At 48.9% G+C, this 16386-nt stretch overlaps 1 protein-coding gene across 4 annotated transcripts in view; it reads left to right on the top strand.

Annotated features, from left to right (window-relative positions):
* Window positions 1-16386, top strand: part of TBX5 (T-box transcription factor 5) — a 67698-nt gene that overhangs the window by 29747 nt on the left and 21565 nt on the right. For all 4 annotated transcript variants that reach the window (XR_003516753.1, XR_003516754.1, XR_003516752.2 and 1 more), the window contains exon 8: window positions 13935-14161. Coding sequence is in view for 1 of the 4 variants with exons in the window: in XM_027575151.2 (XP_027430952.1) it covers window positions 13935-14161 (227 nt within the window). In the remaining 3 variants the exon portion in view is untranslated. The remainder of the gene's footprint in view (window positions 1-13934; window positions 14162-16386) is intronic.

Here is a 16386-nt window from a genome sequence, read left to right as displayed (position 1 = left end):
TTTTCGTGCTTTCATTTATTTTTATTTATTATTATTTTTTTAAAAGCACTTTTTTTTGAAAAAAGATCTTACTTATTTATTTGTCAGAGAGAGAGAGAACGAGCACAAGCAGGGGGAGCGGCGGGCAGGGGGAGAAGCAGGCTCCCCGCTGAGCAAGGAGCCCAATACTGGACTCGATCCCAGGACCCCGGGATCATGACCTGAGCCGAAGGCAGACGCTCAACTGACTGAGCCACCCAGGCATCCTAAATTTTGCATGCTTTTAAAAAAGAAATCTACTGTGACCTTCAGGTGTGCACATCTCCGCCCCACTCATACGCATTTCAGCATTTATAATCAGTTTTCTTCCCGATCACAGATTAATAAGATGCTTTTTGTGGCTAAAAGAACCAAGTTCTTAAACTATTATTGTTAAAAAAATAACAACTGACTTTTTGAATGTCTGCATTTTGAAATTGGAGTTGGACTGAGTCTATGGTCAGTGGAAAAGTTGACAACAGGTGTCACAGAAAGCGGGTGGGGGGTGAGGGGTCAGCCTGTTTGCAGCCCTGGGCTCAGAGTGCTGGGCTGGTGTTGCTGGTCACGCTCCCCTGTCGTCCTGACACTGGTGGTCACTACGGGATTTTAGGCTTTGACAGAGACTCACCTCCATCCTCCTGCAGGTGAGGGTCGAGGCCGTGCATGTAGGGACTGGAAGCAAGTCGCCCCGTTCCAGCCTGCAAACCAGGGGTCTTCCCTCCTTTCCACAAGGTCAAGAACAGGTGGGATCATGGATTTGAGATGTTATAAATCGCCCCTTCACGTGTGACCAGTCACCAGATCTGGTTCCCCTCAGTATAAGGTCCAGACTCTTTCCCGTGGTGGGCCATGCCCTTCTCGTCTGACCCGGCCACTCCCCCTCGCTTTGCCCCCCACCAGTGCCCCCTCTCTGTCTCCATCATGCTGAAGGGGATGCTCCACGCCTGTATCCTTCCCACTGTTTTTGGCCCTTGGAACAGCATGTCTGGTCTGCCTCAGGCTTTCTCCCCTCCTCCTCACTCGGCCATCTCCTGCCCATCTCTAGGTGTCCTTGGAGCTGTCCTTTCTTCCAAGAAGCGTTCCCTGGCCCCAGACTGTGGATGTCTATCCCCAGGACCCCTCCTCGCTGCTTTCCTATGTCAGGCCCGGGCCCTGCACTTTGGGAGCTGATGGGATAGAATGATAGACACGGAGGAGAGTCAGGTGGGGAGTGCAGGTGTCTGAGAGATGAAATGTCGGTCACCCCGGGGACTCTCCCCTAAAGTTTTAAACACAGCCGGTTAGATATTTAGGCGGATGACTCTACTTTGGTCTGAATTGGCTGTCCCGATCATCCCCCTGTTAGTGCAGATTGGCTGAGGGGTCGTCTAGGTGTCCTCCTAGGGTAGGCACTTGCAGAAAAAAGGCGGGAAAGGGTGGTGGGTATTCAGTAGGCACTATGTAATTGACATGCACGGTTAAAACCTGCAGCCTAAGAACCACGTGTGTCTTTGTGGCCATGTTAGGAGTTGCCTTGGGGAGTCAGAGGGCTGAACTAAGCACTGACCAGGCTGGGAGAGTGAACAGGGTCATCTGCCCAGTCCTGGGCACATGGCCCCTGGGAAGGAGATGGAGTAAGGCAGAGTGGCTCCAACAGAAGGCTATGGGACTCAGACGAACCTGGCTTCCATCCTTGCTTCTGCATTTATCAGCATGTGACCTCACCTCCCAGAGCCTCAGTATCTCCACCCGTAAAATGGGCATAAATGATAGCTTCCACTTTCTAGGGTTCTTTTAAGAATTATATGAGAAAACGTCTACAGGCTGCCTGGTTCCTAGTCCACCCTCGATACAACGTATCTGATTTGGGGGAAGACTCCCAGGTACTCCCGGTTTTGCCCTGGTTCGACATTTATTCTGGGCTGTGGTCCCAATCCTAGTGACAAGTAGGGAAGGTGGCTGTCCAGAGTCAGCCGTGATAACAGCCAGGCTGGAATGGCAGGCTCCCTGTTCATCTTGCAATCCTGTTTCCTGTCCCCCACACACCCAGTGACAGCTGGCCCCGCGGGGGGAATAAGCAAGAGGAATGACATTTCCTCTAATTCCAACAGTTGGAAGAAGAGGAGAGGGCCGGACACGGACTCGCAGTTAGCCCACATCAGTAACATCTGGATTCGCTTGGCCAATGTCTGGGCACTCACCCTGCTATCTCTCCGAGCCCCGCAGTCTGCGTTTGGAAAATGCAGATGATGTCTTAGTTATTTTTCCACCGTTCATTTATGGGCTCTGGTTACAGAAGCAAGAACTGCTTATTATAAAAATGGGCGAGCTGTGGAAAAAGCATGAGGAAGAAGATAAAATTATTTTAAAATCCTGTCTCTAGCCGACTGACTAAAATAAGTGCCAAGGTTATTTCAAAAGGTTAATCTGCGGCTTAAGAAGACATGTTACCCTAAAAAAACAGTATTTCCCAAATTGCAGGACCTCTACCCTGGTGACAGATGGGATGATTTTAGAAGATGTACAGACACGGGCACACCAGGCTGATTTTATAGACGGTATTGCTTGCAATGAGACTATGTTCTAAAGGAGGAAGGAGAGAGGGAGGGGGGGAGGGGGAGAAGTAAGGCTGATTATTTAAGGGAAAATATTAAATAAGAGTAGAACCGGTATAAAGGTTTGGTGAACCTGTCAAGGTGATATGCAAGTGACAGAAATTTGGGAAATATCCCTACATGCTCATCCTAACAAGAAAGGTGTGGGAGCCTTCCTGCTGTTTGAAATGGCCCAGGCCCTGGTTTTCCGGGGAACGTTGCTTTCTTTGACCTTGGCCTCAGTCTTTAAGATGTGTTCAGGCAAGCTGTGAACTTCTTAAGAGTCAAGGGTGCTGGGGGCCAAGGCCAGGGCCACTAGGGGTGGTGGTGGGGATGACGGGGGGGAGGGGCAATGCAGGAAGGAGGGTCGGAGAAGTTCGGAGCTAGGTCTTGTGGGAAGAGTGAGATTTGTGTTGGGAAGAAGGGTTTTCCGGTTTGGGTCGGGGTAGAAGTGGGCAAGGATCTACAAGTCTAGAGTAGGGGTCACATTCTGATGCTCTCTGGAAGCACGCTGGGGTGGCACAGTGACAGGGTGGTTCTGGGGCCGGGGGCGGGGGGGGGCAGTTGCTCCGAGAACATGGCATTCTAGAGACAGAAAGGACTATAGGAGACAACATCTCTTCTAGTTTTGCAGAAGGAGAAACTGAGGACTGGAGATTCATTTATTTCTTCAGTGTTTGATCTGTCCATTTGTTATTCAGGGAACACATGTTTATTAAGTGCTCACGCTATGGCAGGTCTTGAGGATGCCAAAGGTGAATCAGCACCCAGAGGAGCAGGGTCCACTGGTGGAAAGCTCCAGAGTTGGGCTCCGCCAACTCCGCCCAACCTCTACTTCCTCATCTGTAAAATGGGGGATGATTACAGAACCTACCTCCAGGGCTGTTGCATGGGTGGAAGGAGGTAATGAGTGTGTCCTGATGACTATTGCTACGTAACGGAGTATTCGCGGGCTTCACTGGGCCTGGCTGGGAAGGGGCCACAAGCTAGGCCATCCTTTGTCTGTGTGTGATGGTAAATCTGGGACAGCCAAAGCTCTAGAGACCACTTAACCTGTGCCTCCACAGCCCGCTAAAGGGACCTGGAAGGGCAGGCGACCTCAGTCTTGAGGTCTGAGATTCAGAGCGCCCTGAATCTCATCCAGGTGCAATCTGCTAACCCTCGCTCGTTAATGCTCGTCAGTACTGCTGATGGTAAAAAGACCAGCCATTGCTTGTCGCCACTGTATGCAAGGTGAAGCAAGAGGTAACAGGAAAGCACTTTTATTTTGCTCATGGTTTGTGGGTCAGGAACTCGGAAAGGGCTCATCTGGGCCATTCCTGCCTGTCTTCAGGTGGTGGCTGGGGCAGCAGTGGCTGAAGGCCCCAGGCCGGACGTCCAGGTTGGCTCATGCCGTACTCCACAGTCGATGCTGGCTTTCAGCTGGGATCTCAGCGGGGCTGTCCCCTGGAGCATGTGCATCAGGCCTGGCCAACATGGCGGACCCTGTGGAGTCAGACTCCTTCCATGGCTGCTGGCTGCCCCCAAGACAACCAGGAAGAAGCCACGAGACTCTGTTTACCAGGCCTTGAAAAATGTAGTATCCCTTCTGCTGTTTTCTGTTGGTTGAACGGGACTCACTCCCCGATTCCAGGGACAGGGTTCCCTCCTCTAGACAGAAGGAGAGTCAAAGGGTGTGTCCCCGTGTTTTAACACCGCCCCCACATGCGTGGAAGCACTTGGCCGGCATCGGGCCCAGACTGATGCCAGGTATTAAGACGGGGTCTGTGCCCTGGGGAAGCCAAAGGCCAGGTTGACGTGCCCAGGGCCACGCAGCTAGTCAGGGTGCAGAGGCCTGGCTGTGCGCTTGGTTTCTTCAGGATGGAGAGAATCACCTGCCTCTAAGCTCTTTTTACTGCCCTCCATCTTCTTCCTCCAGGGCTGGGTTTCTTAATCAAGGTTCCTTTTGAAAACCCAATGAAAGCCAGGGACTGTCTGAAAAACTCACTAGATATAAATAGACAAAAATTTCAAACCATTTTAAGGGATTCAGGGGTCTGGGGCCCCTAAAAGGTCAAAAGCATTCCATCGGCGCCTTCCCTCCTCCTCCAGGCCTGGCTTCCTGATTTTAAATGAATGTTCGGCTCCTTAACCTCAAATGGTCACTTCTCAAACGGTTTGGCACTCTTGTATTCCCATGCTTGTGGTTAAAGGTAATCGGAATGCCTGGTTAATGAGGAGTGATTTCCAAGACAACATTCTGGAGATGGCATTAACTCTCTACTTCGTGCCATACTTTTGGCTAGCCACACGGCTTCCCCCAGAGAAGTGTGAATTTATGGAAAACAAGAGGGGGTTTTGTTTGGGAAGCCAAGCCAGCCTAAGTTGTGAAATTGAGGTTTGTCTCAAGGGGTCCCACGTTGGCTCATGGTTGTCCGTTGAGGATATGGATGTTGAGAACAGCCCCCAGCCCCCCACCCCCACCCCGAACTTTTCCTGTTCATCTGCAGCACTGTCCCCACCTCACCTCCCCAACCCTCTGCCCCAGCATACCTGCTCTTCAGGGACAGTGTCCGTGGGCATCTCACCCATTCATGTTTAAGCAGTGTTTCTCAGACTTTTGGCAGACGTTGAAATTACGTGGGGGTGGAGGGAGCTTGTTAAGCAAAGCAGGTTTCTGGGTTTCATCCTCAGAGGTTCTGAATCCGTGGCTCTAGGGAGGGCTCAGAAACTGCCCTTTGACAGGTTTTCTGATGGAGGGATCCCCTGCTTGCACCTGGGTAATCCCTTGGCTCTGCAGAACGAGCAAGGGCATTCAGGTAAATGTGTGAAACAGATCTGGAAATAGATCCCATGTGCTGGACTGTTTTATAAAAAATAACCCTTTCCTCTAAATGCTTAACTTGGGCTGAACATGAGAAGTACCTACGGTGCTCCCCTAATGTTTTATTATGAAAGATGTAAGACATATAGAAAACATGGAAGAAATGTACGGTGAGCACCCGCATACCCACTGCTTAGGTTCTGCCGTTAATATTTTGCTATATATTTACCCTATTCCATCCATCCACCATCCATCTGTTCATCCACTGACCCATCCATCCATTTGTCTGTCCATCCAGCCAGACATTTACCAATCCATCCATCCATCTTATTTTTTTTAAGCATTTCATACTGAGTGGCAGACGTGAGTACATTTCACTTCTCTGTACTTCTGTATGCATATCATTAAGATTCCATTTTTGCTCACGAATCTCTATTTTAGGTAAAATTACATACAGTGAAATGCACAAATCTTAAGTGCACAATTCACTTTTTGACAAATGCACATTTGTATGAAACCCAAGCCCCTGTGGTAATACAGAACATTCCCTCACCCCAGACATTTCCCTCATGCCCCATCCCAGTTAATTCCACCTTCCTACCAGAAGCAATCCATGTTTCGACTTTTTTTTTTTTTTTTTACTATAAGTTAGTTTTGTCTGTTCAGAATTTTGTGTAAATGGATTCTTACAGCGAGCCCTCTTTCGCATAAGGCTTCTTTCTCCTGGGGAGCTTAAAAAACTTCTCAAGTCCAGGCTGCACCACAGTACAATGGCATGAGACTCTTGAGGTGGGAGTGGGCTTAGGAGTCAGTATTTTTTCTTTTTTTTTAAGATTTTATTTATTTGTTTATTTAAATGAGTGAGTGGAGAGCAGAGGGAGAGGGACAAGCGGACTCCATGCTGAGCGGGGAGCCCGATGCTGGGCTTGATCCCAAAACCCTGAGATCATGACCCAAGCCGAAATTAGGAGTCGGATGCCCAACTCACTGAGCCACCCAGGTGCCTTGTTATTTTTTTCTTTGCAGAATTTTTTTTCTTTTTTAAATTGAAGTATAATTAGCATACAATGTTCTATTAGTTTCAGGCGTACAGTATTACGATTCAACACTTCTATATGTTGCTCAGTGCTCATGAAAATACTTATATGCTTAACCCCTTTCGCCGATTTCACAGGAGTCAGCCTTTTTTTCTTTAGTTCCCCGGATGAATGCACTCTACGGCCAAGCTTGAAACCCACTCATGTCTGTCTACCGTCCCCACCCTCAGCCCTGTACCTCAGCTACCCCATCCCAGTAAGAGTCTCCCATTAGAAGCTTGTTTCCCTGGAGACCTACTCGCTCATAGATGTTTGTGCTTGTTTTGAGGAGGGAGAGACAGATGTTCTTTTCCTAAAGATTTTTATTTATTTATTGAGAGAGAGAGAGAATGGTAGAGCGAGAGCACGAGAGGGAAGAAGGTCAGAAGGAGAGGCAGACTCCCCGCTGAGCAGGGAGCCCGATGCGGGACTCGATCCCGGGACTCCAGGATCATGACCTGAGCCGAAGGCAGTCACTTAACCGACTGAGCCACCCAGGCGCCCAGAGAGACAGATTTTTATATTAGCGTGCAGGCTGCTTAGCATTCCCGCAGGAGTGGTTGCTTTTGGGTGACTTCGCCAATGTCATCATTTGAGCTAAAGGTCACCAGGAGCTGCTTGACTTCCTTCTGTCTGACCGATGAGCCCCCAGGGGATGCCCCTCAGAACCTAGGCCTCAAGACCATCCCCTTCAGTATAGGAAGCAGTTTGCGAAAGGTCTGATAAGTCCGGGCCTTTCCAGTCTTCTGGCTTCTAGAAAGACCCAGGCTGAACCTCGGAAAGTCCTCTCCATCTTCCCATCCTGCCTCCAAAATCATGAAAACAGAAAAAAACAAAACAAAACAAAAAAACTACTAAGACAAAGGCATGGTTAAACTTGTTAAAATTGCTAGTTTTAGGAACGGCACCAAAATGTCGAGTTCCTGTCTGTAGCTTCATACCCCAGCTCTTGGTTTGGGGGCTCACAACAAGGACGTGTGACGTGGACCTTGTGATTCCCATTCTGTGAGTGAAAAGACTGAAGCAAATGTTGGCCTCATCTGTGGTCCATGCAACTACCCAAGGCCTTCTCTGTGATTCTGGAACTGCCTCCGTAGTGTTGCTCAAAAGCTTTTTTGGAACCACAGACTGCTTTTGAGTAGGTGATACGAGTACGGACCTTTCCCTAGGAAAATCGACAAGTTCTACTGAATATCTGGTATTTGGGGGGACAGGGAGGGGAGTTCATAGGCCATTCGAAGCCATTGCAAGGTAAGAACTGCTTCAGAATAGAATCCTGTGCGATTTGTAAGCTGATGTATATCGAGCCATGTGTCCCAAATATGTGCTAAGCCTTTCCCTGCATTGTACTATTTTACAGTCCCGAGAGGCAGTGAGGCTTATTATTCCCATTTTACAGACAGAAGAGTGAGGCTCAGAAAAAGGGTGGAACCTAGCCAGCTCCACCGTGGCCAGGTTTGAGGCCGAGTACCGAAGTGAGGCACGTCCACACAGCCCCAACCCCACACGACCACCCTGCGAGTAAATTACCTAGAGATTTAACAAGGGAGCCCCGGGTTCTCAAACCAAAGTTGCCGTAGTGGGGGGTGCTCAATGCCGGAGAGGGAAGTGTCTTGGCACCTATGAATCCTACGGCCGTGGTGGGATCGGCGCGGGGAAAGGTGTGTGGCTTCTCTGTGTGCCCTGTTCTCAGCATACCCTTCCCCAGCTTTGCTGGCTGGTGTGAACCGAGCGCTAGAAGGACCATAAAACACTTTGTAGACGAGGAGGAGACAGCGATGATGATTTGCGCCGCACTCAGTCCTGCTCACGCGGCCCTGCAAGTTAGATCAGAACACTGTCCCCCCGGAGCTGTTCATAAGTGAGAGCTCTTGTGGGATGGTGGGACCGCTTTCTGAATTTCCATCGCAGATCAGGGTGCTGGCCAGAGGAGGAGCTCGCTCCGGGGAGACCGGGATCCTGCAGTCCTAGCCTTGCCCCGGCACGCTGCTCCCTCCGGTCCTTTGAGAAGGGCTGCCCGCACTTGAGTGAGGGCCCCCCCGCTCCGCCCAGCACCCCGGCGCCCCTGCCACCTGTCCTGTGAAAAGACCAATTCAGTTGGCCGCGGTGGGAAACGTTCTCGGGGGTGTTCGTTAGCTGGCGGGCTACAGATGCAGTTTGGCCATGGGTTTCAGTGTTCCCTTGTAACATTTTACAACCCAGACCCGGCGACAATGGCATCATTCACTGCGCTCACTCACGTGGAACAGAACGCGAGAGGGGGCCCGAGCCGGGGAGGAGCTGGTCTGCGGGCTCCGACATGGGCGGCAGAGCCGAGGTGCTGGGGCCCCCCCCCGCCCCCCCTCCCCCGGCTAGCGTCGGCAGGGATGCCTCCAATGGCAGAGAGAGCGGCGGCGGCGGACATTAGGTGTAGTAAAGGTTGCTCAAACAGTAGGACGGACAGATGAACCAGTAGAACTTGACATTGCCCCATGCAGCCCGGGGCCAGCTGTTAGCACCAGGCGGCCTTAGAGAGGCCCGTTGGTGTGGGCAGCCCCGCTCCTGTGATCAAGTAGAAATTCACTGGCAAGAGCTTGGGAATAGCACTGACCCAGGGCCAAGCTCGACTCTATTCTCTTCTCAGCTGTGCATTCTGGGGCCAGGCCAGGTGCTTACCCTCTCTGAGCCTCAATGTCTTTACCTCTAGAGTGTATCTAATCATCCCAGTGGAGTGGGCTTGTTGCCTGGATCAAAGGAGGGAACGCATGTAAGTCTATACCAGTAGAGCGGCTGGGGCGTTAAGAGGCCCCAAAGAACAAGGTTGATGAGGAGTTGGAGGTGGAGGCGTCGAGGATGGCGACCCGGCTGAGGAAAAAGCACTCTGTTGCTGCCCCTCTTCCCAGACACACAGGGGCTTTTCAACTTTTCCTTTGCTTCCTTTGTGCCCTGGATTCTTCACAGATGCTCTTGAGCTGCGGGGGAGGAGGGTCTGTCTTCCCGCTGCAAGGACAGTCCACAGCGGTCGTAGTGCCACGGATCATGTTCCTTTGATCGGTGCATCGAGGAGCCCAGTAAAAATGCCCATGGCTTGTGTGATTGTTATGTTTTCTTCCCTTTGCCTCCGTAATCCCACGCTGATGGAGAAGGCACTTCACCCTTGCGTGCTGTCAGTCCACCTGTCAGTTGGACTTGGGGACGTAGATTGCAGGCATCCGGGGACGGGTTCATGATTGACGGTGGGGAGGATGTTTCAAGCACCCTGGAGAAAAACAAGCTGCGAGGGACGAGTGGTTATTGGGATAATATGGCTTTTCCACTTCTGTGAGTGTTAGTAATCAAAAGCAGGATTTGGCCTTTCCAGAGAGTAATTTTGCAATTTGGCAGCGCTGGAAGGGAGAATTCCACGGAATCCATTGATACATTCTCTTGTAAAATCCCTCAGCCAACTTTTTCTTTTGGGGGGAGGAGTTGATTTCTTTAATTAAAAAAAAAAATAACTGTCCCCATTAAGAATATAAAACTAAAAAGAGATTTCCTCCTTCCTGTTGGAGCTCGGGCAGCTCCGTTCTTGAACTAAGCAGACCTAAATAGAATTGCCAGTGAGATTTGACAACTTTTATAATGTTTTATTATTATTATTATAATTTTCCTCCTCCTCCTTTTTTTTTTCTTTTTTTTCCATTACGTAGCTGGAGCCTCAAAGGAGAGGACTGTAAAGCTAACTTCATTCCTTTCAGACTTCTGGCCCCAGGGGGCGATTCCAAGTGGTGTGGCTGCTCAGGATGGCTCCAGCTTTGGTTTGGAGGTGGTACATGCCACGGGAAAGCTCGGCCAGGGGACCCCTGGGTGTTGTGAGGGCTCTGTAGCCTCATGGAAACTTGGCAGACACTCCTTGTCCCCTGTCTGGCTACTCTGACGTGCTTTCACATGACAAACAAAGTCAGGGGCCGGGGTGGAGATCGTTGCACCCCCGAGGGATGAGAGAAGCAGGAGAGGAATCTTGGGCCCTAAGCCCCCTGCTCCTCTAAAAGTATATTGCATCCTATAAATGGAAAGAAATAATCAGGAGCTTGTCCAGGAGTAGCGAGGGTACAGTTGGGTTAGAATCCTGGCTGTGTCTCCTTCTAGCTCTGTGACCACGGGCAAGTTGCTTGACCTCCCAAGGCCTTGGTGGCCTCATCCCGGAAAGTGGGGATAAACCCAGTACCTGTTTCATAGGGTCACAGAAAAGATGGAAAGGGCCAATGCAGCATCCTTCACGCTGTGTTAGATATAGTGTTCTTGGTACCACCTGATTTCAGGTGGACTCCTAAGCCTTGAAAGAATAGTTGGTTTATGGCAAAAGTCACAACTAAGTTGGGGATTTACTGGTATGTATTTCTTCTAGGGAGGAGTTCTTAGCCTGTTTGGTGCCATGGGCCTCTCCGGTGGTCTGGTGAAACTTATGGGTCACACTTCTCAGAACAATATGATTAAATGCATCCTATCAAATGCATAGATTGCAAAAAGAAAACCAGTTATCCTGAAACGTAGTTAACAAAATATTTTTAAACGGCAATATGGGATTACGTGCACTTTATAAATGTCTTAGGTAACAGGATCTAGTAGCAGGTCTAAAAGGACTGTCATTTTGAAGCTGGGATAAGCACAAATGGTATCTTGAGGCATCTACAGCAGCTGCGGTGGAAATGAAATTATTTCATTTCTGTTGATGACAGTCACTAGGGCTGCTAATACAACCGTGGCTTGTTGCCTACATTTGTAAGAGAAAGGAATGCTAAATTTCAATTCAAGATTAGTGAAAATAAAGACGTCATTTTAAAAATCCAAATTTAGAACCTTAAGTTTTCCCCTGAGGAAAGGCCTCCCAAGTCAAGGAGACAGGCTTCCTCCTGAGAAATTCTGTGGGCTGAAAGCATGAGTCATTTTTGTGAAGGCATAACAGAAGTTTCTACTAAGTGCCAGGTATTTTCTAGGGCATATGGTGGGATCTTTTCAACAGTCTCGCGAGGCTCAGAGAGGTTAAGTGCCTCATCCAAGGCCACACAGCATTAGATGGCGGATCTTTCAGAGAACACGTATCTTCCCGAATCCAACACCTTCATTCTTTCCACTACATCCAGATTCTTAAATATCTAAATAGAAATCAGGGTCCAGTGGGTTCTTCAGGGATAGGAAGGTATCGGGGTGGCTCAGGGTAGAATGGTGTGGTTTCTCCTCATCATCTCTGTGTTTTCCTCATTTCACAGACGGGGAAACTAAGGCTTAACGAGGCGACCTGCTTTATCTGAGCTCACAGGGTTAGCAAGGACATTGGGCTGGGTGTGCTACAGGCTGTGGGGGGCGGTGGAGGGACTCATTTCCGGGGACTTTATGAAGACTGGGCATTTCCCGGAAGTAGCAGCTTTTCTGCATTTCCCAGGTGACTTGGGATCGGATTCAAATCCGGTTCTCCCCCTCCCACCTGCAGGTAGTCTTCTTGGGAGAAGCATGGGGAGGGCTTTGAATATCTTTGTCTTCATCTTTGTTTTGCTTTTCATCCAGGCAGCGCTTCCACTTTGCACAAAATAGTAAGTGCCCTAAAAGTTTTCCCATATCCCCAGCTCCTGAAGGGAGCCCTGGTAATCATCTCATAAGTTAGATGATGTTATGTGTCTGACTACCTCGATTCATCTCGCACGGCTTTCTGCATCCATGCATGGACAGTCTCCACATTCTTTTTGAAGCCTGTGTAATATTCCATTCTCATCTCTCTCAGAGTTTACTTAACCATTCATGAGGACATTTAGGCTGTTTCTCATTTTTTTCCCTGTTATAAACAGTGCTGCAGAGAGAAGCCTCATGCTTATGTCTTTGCACACAGACTTGAACAAATTTTCTAAGATTTTATGAATTTGAGATAGAGCGAGAGAGAGCACGAGTGGGGGAGGGGCAACAGGAGAGGGAGAAGCAGACTCCCCACTGAGCAGGGAGCCCAACGTGGGGCTCGATCCCAGGACCCTGGGATCATGACCCGAGCCGAAGGCAGATGCTTAACCGACTGAGCCACCCACGTGCCCCTGACTTGAACAACTTTTTAGGAAAACGCATAGTAATTGGATTGCTGCATCTACGTTATTGTACGTTTTTAAGAAAAGGGATGCTATCCAGTTGCTTTCCAAAAAGAAGGCGCTGGATCACCCTTCCACCAGCCTGCACAGTGTAATTGTGATTCTCCTGCCCACGATTTCCTCTCCCCACCCCAAACATTGGCAGCCCCCTCTCCTGCATGGGATGAGCATGTGTTCCAGGCCAGACCATGCTCTTCGTAAGCTTCTCTCAATTCTTCCTTTGATCTTAGAGCCACCCCTCCTCCCAGCTCCTCTGCAGACTCCCACTCTGACCCTCCCCACCCACCTGGCTTCCTTGGGGCTCCTGGGCCTGCTGAGCACACCTCCCTCCTTCCCAGGGGAGGTTTCAGTTGAAGTCTCCAGGCTAACGTGAGGAAGAGTGTGGGAATACTGGAATGAAAGCTGAAGGCAAGGGCGTGTGGATGGTGTATCCTAAGAGGGTGGGGAACCACATTCTGAGCCCTTGGGAGGACGCTATTCATAGGCTGTCGCTGGATTTTATTCTGCTTGGTTCACTCGTGTGACCACTGAAGCTCCGAAGGGCACACAGTCTGTAAGTGATGGGGTTGGGATGTGAATCTGGATCTGCCTAATTTTAGATCCCATGCCCTGTGCTCTGTTTCCTTTGTCCTTGCTCTTCCTTCCTCTCTTTCCCTCTCTTTCTCTCTCCTACTGTCTCAAAACAATGGCAATAATGATGATGCTTGCCATTTGTGGAGCACTTGCTATGTTCAGTTTTTCACACATATTAGTTCATTTCTTCTCTCAGCAATGTTTGAACTGGGGATTTTTACTAGCCAGGCATGGAGGATAAGTTCATTATTGTCGGTGGTGACAAGGACACCCGCTCAAAAGGAAATTCGAAGGCTTGGGCAGCAAACTACCCAGATCAGGGCAGCCGAAGATCATACCTGACTATCCTAGGTGGTCAGCAACTTCTTTACTAAGGTTGGACAAAGACCTCAGCCCTGTTTTAAAGATGGAAACCCGGAAGTTCAGTCTAAGTGACTGCTTCGCTCTTCTAGCTTTTGAATTAGGGAATTCAAAGACATATACATTAGGTTGAAATATTTGAAAATGCCACGTGAAGAGGGGTTCCTCGTGGGGGATGCTCATTTAATTTTTGGCATACACATAGGACTATTCATAAACCTACTTGCCTAATGTATAAGGCATGAAAAGTTAGTGCGTGGATATATGTGTCTGTGGTGTTTGAAGCACTTGGGTATAATTGGATCCCTGTGTTCATCAAAGACTGCTTTTTTTCTTATTCTGTGATGAATTTCTGGTGGATTCTTTGGCCCTGTGGTTCAGCCAGTGGGGGAATCTGTATCGGGGCACTGATCAATGTTATTTCCCATCTTCTCTCTTTCAGTAAAGAATATCCTGTGGTTCCGAGGAGCACAGTAAGACAAAAAGTAGCCTCCAACCACAGTCCTTTCAGCAGTGAGCCTCGAGCTCTCTCTGCTTCATCCAACTTGGGGTCCCAGTACCAGTGCGAGAATGGTGTGTCCGGCCCCGCCCAGGACCTCCTGCCCCCACCCAACCCATACCCACTGCCCCAGGAGCACGGTCAGATTTACCATTGCACCAAGAGGAAAGGTGAGTGTGATGACCCTTTTCTGTTTTTCCTTCCTTTCCTTGGGGAAAAAAAAAGTACGCATAACTATGTTTATTTATTTAAAAAAACGTAAGCAATATAAAAATACATGGAAATTGTAAGAAATTCAAACCATATCAGTAAAAGAGAAGGATCTCCCTTGATACATCTCCTCCAGTTCTGGCCCCTTCCTTGGGGAAAACTTATTTGAACTGTCCATTCCTATTTAATTCATTTACACATGGGTGTGCACGCACACCCATTGTGCAGAGACACATAAAAATAGTTTTGTTCTTACTTTTAACAGTTGATATTATACTGTCTGTATTTTGCAACTTGCCTTTCTTAAGCTCGGGAATACGTTGTAGATGATCTTTTCATGAACCTAGAGCTGCCTTGCGCTTTCTAGCTGCTGAAGAGAAAATATGGCCTGAAAAGGATGAAGCAGAGTTTATTTTTCACTCCCACGAGTGGACAAGGTGGCTGCTTCTAGTGTTTCTGGTTGTATTACAAGCCAGGCTGCAGAGAGCCTTCTTGTAGTTGGATGTGTTTTAGTTCATGTACTAGGGTTTCTCTTGGGTGGGTGGATTCTGAGCTCTTCTCTCATTCCAGATCAAAATCAATAAAAAAGAAAAAAAAGAAAAAGAAAATCACAACTGATCTTCTCTCCTTTGCATTTTTTCTTTAAATCTAGTTTAAATTCTGTCTGAGACCCTTCATTGTCTTCTTTGCCAAATGAGAAATGGGTGACTTTTCCTAAGTCATCTGAGTTGAGGGCTGTAATACAAAAGGAAATTTCTGGCGGCACATTTTTTGAGCCAGGGTTGAAGCGGATGTGGTTGAGTTCAGCTTAATAGAACGGTCACTTGTGTGAACGGCAGACTGGCACGGTGGGGACAGCATGGGCGACAGGGCCAGACGACACAGGCTTGAGTCTCAACTCCACCACCAGCTTCTTGTGTGACCTCAGCAGGTGTCCTGGCCTCTCTATGCCTCAGTTTCTCGCCTTGTAAATGGTGCTTGAGATCCCCAGAGCATCTGATACTCAGTAAGCACCCAGCAGGTGTTAGGTCTGATTGTGTGAGTGGCAGGTATGGCTCCAGGGAGAGCATCCACAGAGGAAGGGAAGGCTGCTTATCTGGGTGAAGTTTCGAGAAAGCAGATATGGGGGGGCAGGGACCACGTACAATTGGGATGAATCCCACCTTTGCCATTTGCAGATTTTTATGAGTAGGAGCAAGTTCCTTAACTGCTCTAAGCCTTATTTTTTTCTAATCTGTAGATTTGGTCTCATGATCGGACCTGTCCCATAGGTGTGGTGTGATGATCTCATGAAAGTGTGCTTGCCATATTTAGCACAAGGTTGACCCAAGAAGCAGTCACTGGTTTGCTCCAGCAGGCCCAGATCTTAGTCTTTGAGAGGGGTCTCTCATACCTCCCAGCCTCAGTGGCCAACTCGATGCCTTTAGAAGTCCAACGCCTAGTGTCTGGAACGACTACTTCTCCCTCCTCCTTTCCCTCCTCCTCCTCCTTCTTTTCTTCTTCTTCTTCTTCTTCTTCTTCTTCTTCTTCTTCTTCTTCTTCTTCTTCTTCTTCTCCTCCTCCTCCTCTTCCTCCTCCTCCTCCTCCTTTTCTTCTTCTTCTTCTTCTTCTTCTTCTTTCTTCTTCTTCTTCTTCTTCTTCTTCTTCTTCTTCTTCTTCTTCTTCTTCTTCTTCTTCTTCTTCTTCTTCTTCTTCTTCCTTCTTCTTCCTTCTTCTTCCTTCTTCTTCCTTCTTCTTCCTTCTTCTTTCTTCTTCTTTCTCTTCTTTCTCCTCCTCCTCCTCCTCCTCCTCCTCCTCCTTCTTCTCCTTCATCATCTTCTTCCTTTAAATCAGCTCACTAACAAGAACTGATGGAAATGGTTGCTTTGGCAGTCTTCTCTGAGCAGAGGTTACTCGAGGAAAGTAACACAGTTTGACTCTTTGACATTTACTGATCTCATGTCTTGAAGGAGAGAAGGGCTGTCATTGGTTCAAGCCTGGGGCTGGGGAGCTGCCCTGGGCAAGGCTGAGTTTCCAGACTTAACCTGAAGCCCATCCAAGCTCCTTGGATCTTGAAGGCCTGAACAAGAATATCACCCCAATGGGCCCCCTGGCCCGGCTCCCAGCATGTCCACTGACGCCTGGGCTGGAGACCAGATGCCTGCAAACATGTCAGCCTCTTCAGGCACGAGCAGGATTTAAGCAC

The sequence above is a fragment of the Zalophus californianus genome, chromosome 14 (assembly GCF_009762305.2).
Source record: "Zalophus californianus isolate mZalCal1 chromosome 14, mZalCal1.pri.v2, whole genome shotgun sequence".
Lineage (NCBI taxonomy): Eukaryota > Metazoa > Chordata > Mammalia > Carnivora > Otariidae > Zalophus > Zalophus californianus.
The sequence above is the reverse complement of the archived record's forward strand: the minus strand, read 5'-3'. Positions and strand labels throughout refer to the sequence as shown.